Consider the following 2,477-nt stretch of genomic DNA (forward strand, 5'->3'; position numbering starts at 1 on the left):
CTTGAAGTCATTGTTTATCTAATTGCTGTGAAATAGACTAAGATTTGCGATTCAAAACCAGCAGGTATATTGCATTCATTTTTATAGGGGCAATTTAAATATCTTATAAAAACTTAATTATCTAGGTTCTTATATTAGACTACTCAACCTAGGAAAACTGCTTGGTTAAAGTTTAACTTATGTTAGGTAGCTGAATTCCTTTAATTGTATTTTTTGTAGGGGAGTGGTTGTAACCCAGTAGTGCTCAGTGCTTACTCCTGGCTCCATGCTCAGGAATTACTCCTGGTTGACTGAGGGAACCATATGGAATGCCAGGGATCGAACCCAGTTCAGACATGTGCAAGACTAGCACCTGCTGTACTACCACTCTGGCCAGGAATCCTTTCATTGGTAACTCTCCCTCTCTTTTGTCTGCAGAGATGTCTGACCCTGAGCCTGCAGTGTATGGAAACCAATCCCTCTGCACGAAATTCACATTTGTGGCGTTTTCCTCCCTTGCAGAGTTACAGCCTCTGCTCTTTGTTGTGTTTTTAATCATCTATTTGTTTACTGTGGGTGGAAACCTCATCATCATCTGCCTGATCTGGATTACCCCTACGCTACACACCCCCATGTATTTCTTCCTGGTTAATCTCTCATTTCTGGAGATGTGCTATATCACTAGTGTGGTTCCTCAGATGTTAGTGCACCTTCTGGTGAAGGACAAGATCATAAGCGTGGGGGGCTGTGCAGCTCAGATGTATATATTTGCGATCTTAGGGCTGACAGAATGCTGCCTGCTGGCTGCTATGGCTTATGACCGCTTTGTCGCTATTTGCTATCCACTACATTACACTCTCCTGATGAGCCCTCCCGTGTGTTTGAAGTTGGCTGCAACGTCTTGGATCACTGGAATAGTGGTGGAGTCAGCCCAGATCACCTGGGTCTTCTCTTTGCCCTTCTGTGGAACAGGAACAATTCAGCACTTTTTTTGTGACATAATGCCTGTAGTGAAACTGGCTTGTATCGATACCTCCCACAATGAGATTGTGATGTTTTTTATCTCTGTGCTCTTCATTATGACTCCCTGTTTCCTCATTCTATGCTCCTATATGCGTATTCTTGTGAACATCTTGAAAATTCCTTCAGCGGCTGGCAGGCGCAAAGCTTTCTCCACTTGTTCTTCTCATATCCTGGTTGTTTCTCTGTTCTATGGAACTGCCCTATTCACCTACCTCCAACCCAAGACTGCCCACACTCCAGAAACAGACAAAGCAACTGCACTTATGTACACAGTAGTCACACCGGCTCTGAATCCTATTATCTATACCTTGAGGAACAAGGAAGTAAAAGAAGCCGTTCAAAGAATAACACAAAGAAATCCTCTTAGACAAATAGCATAAACCATTCACAGGGACTGAAACACTGTTCCATAAAAATATTATTCAAGATTTTATAATCCTTTTGTTAACTCGTTGTCATACAATATATACAGTAACCAGGGAACAACTGTATCTGTGCCCTACACTTTCTAATGTGTTTGAACAAAAACTGTACTATGCAGTAGGATCATTAAATTGTTTATCACCCATTCAATCAACAGTATTCAACTCACAAAATCATCGAGAATTTTCTGTACCCTGTACACCATTTTTCTTTCTCAAATATTAATAAAATCAAGGTTAATATGATTTATACCATTTTAAAAAGGTAAGTGGTATATGCCTGAGGAAACGTGCAGAAATATCTTGAAAAATTTTTTTTCTGAAAGGAACGTATCAACAGTGAAATTAAAATATTCACCTGTCCATATTATAAACAGATATGCTAACATCAAGCTTTGTTTCTCCACTTATCAACCAGAGACAAAAGCAATTTAGCATAAGTCTTGAGTAGTTACCATTCAGAATGGCAACAGAGCATTGGTTTCAACTTAATATCACAAGTAGTTTAAGCCAATAAGAAAGTCAACCTGTCCTTTGAATTTTGAAGCCAGACATTAATCTATCCTCTCCAGTTTTGAATATCCTAGGTTATATCTTCTTCAAATAGGATATGTTTTTTACTACATTAAAAAAATATGTTTTTAGCGTAGTCAGCTTCATCAACGATCTTAGCTAGATTTTCTGAATAATCTGCTGCACCTTCATGAAACACTTGCATATTGTGCTATACAGAGGCCTCCTTCCTAAAACCTCATTAAGGGACCTCTTGTCGTTTCAGACTTTTCTCCTAAAATGTCCTTTCCTCCCTCGGTCTTCATAGAATTGAATAAAATAAAGCCTTGTTCTTGCCTAAGATTTGGTTTAAGGGAATATCATGACTGGTTTGATCACCTGTTCAAATCAAGAAAACTATCAGCAATGACTATTTTGCTCAAGCATTTTATTTATTTATGTTATCTATTCATTTATGAAGTAGCACATAATTTCCCTCAAAAAATTTTCCTTTACACTCTCAACTGATTTATCATTTATTTTAGATATGTAGTTTTAATC

General features: G+C 38.3%; 1 protein-coding gene across 1 annotated transcript; it reads left to right on the plus strand.

Annotated features, from left to right (window-relative positions):
- Positions 1-419: 419 nt before the first annotated feature.
- On the plus strand, positions 420-1,382 carry LOC130024656 (olfactory receptor 10C1-like). Its single transcript, XM_056115351.1, has one exon. The coding sequence runs from the start codon at positions 420-422 to the stop codon at positions 1,380-1,382; it is 963 nt and encodes a 320-aa protein (XP_055971326.1).
- The last annotated feature ends 1,095 nt before the right edge of the window (positions 1,383-2,477 follow it).

Source organism: Sorex fumeus, unplaced genomic scaffold (genome assembly GCF_029834395.1).
Source record: "Sorex fumeus unplaced genomic scaffold, SorFum_2.1 ptg000029l, whole genome shotgun sequence".
NCBI classification, from domain to species: Eukaryota; Metazoa; Chordata; class Mammalia; order Eulipotyphla; family Soricidae; genus Sorex; species Sorex fumeus.

Excerpts from the sequence above, each read along its gene's own strand:
- LOC130024656 (XM_056115351.1), top strand. The coding sequence starts at position 420 with ATGTCTGACCCTGAGCCTGCAGTGTATGGAAACCAATCCCTCTGCACG.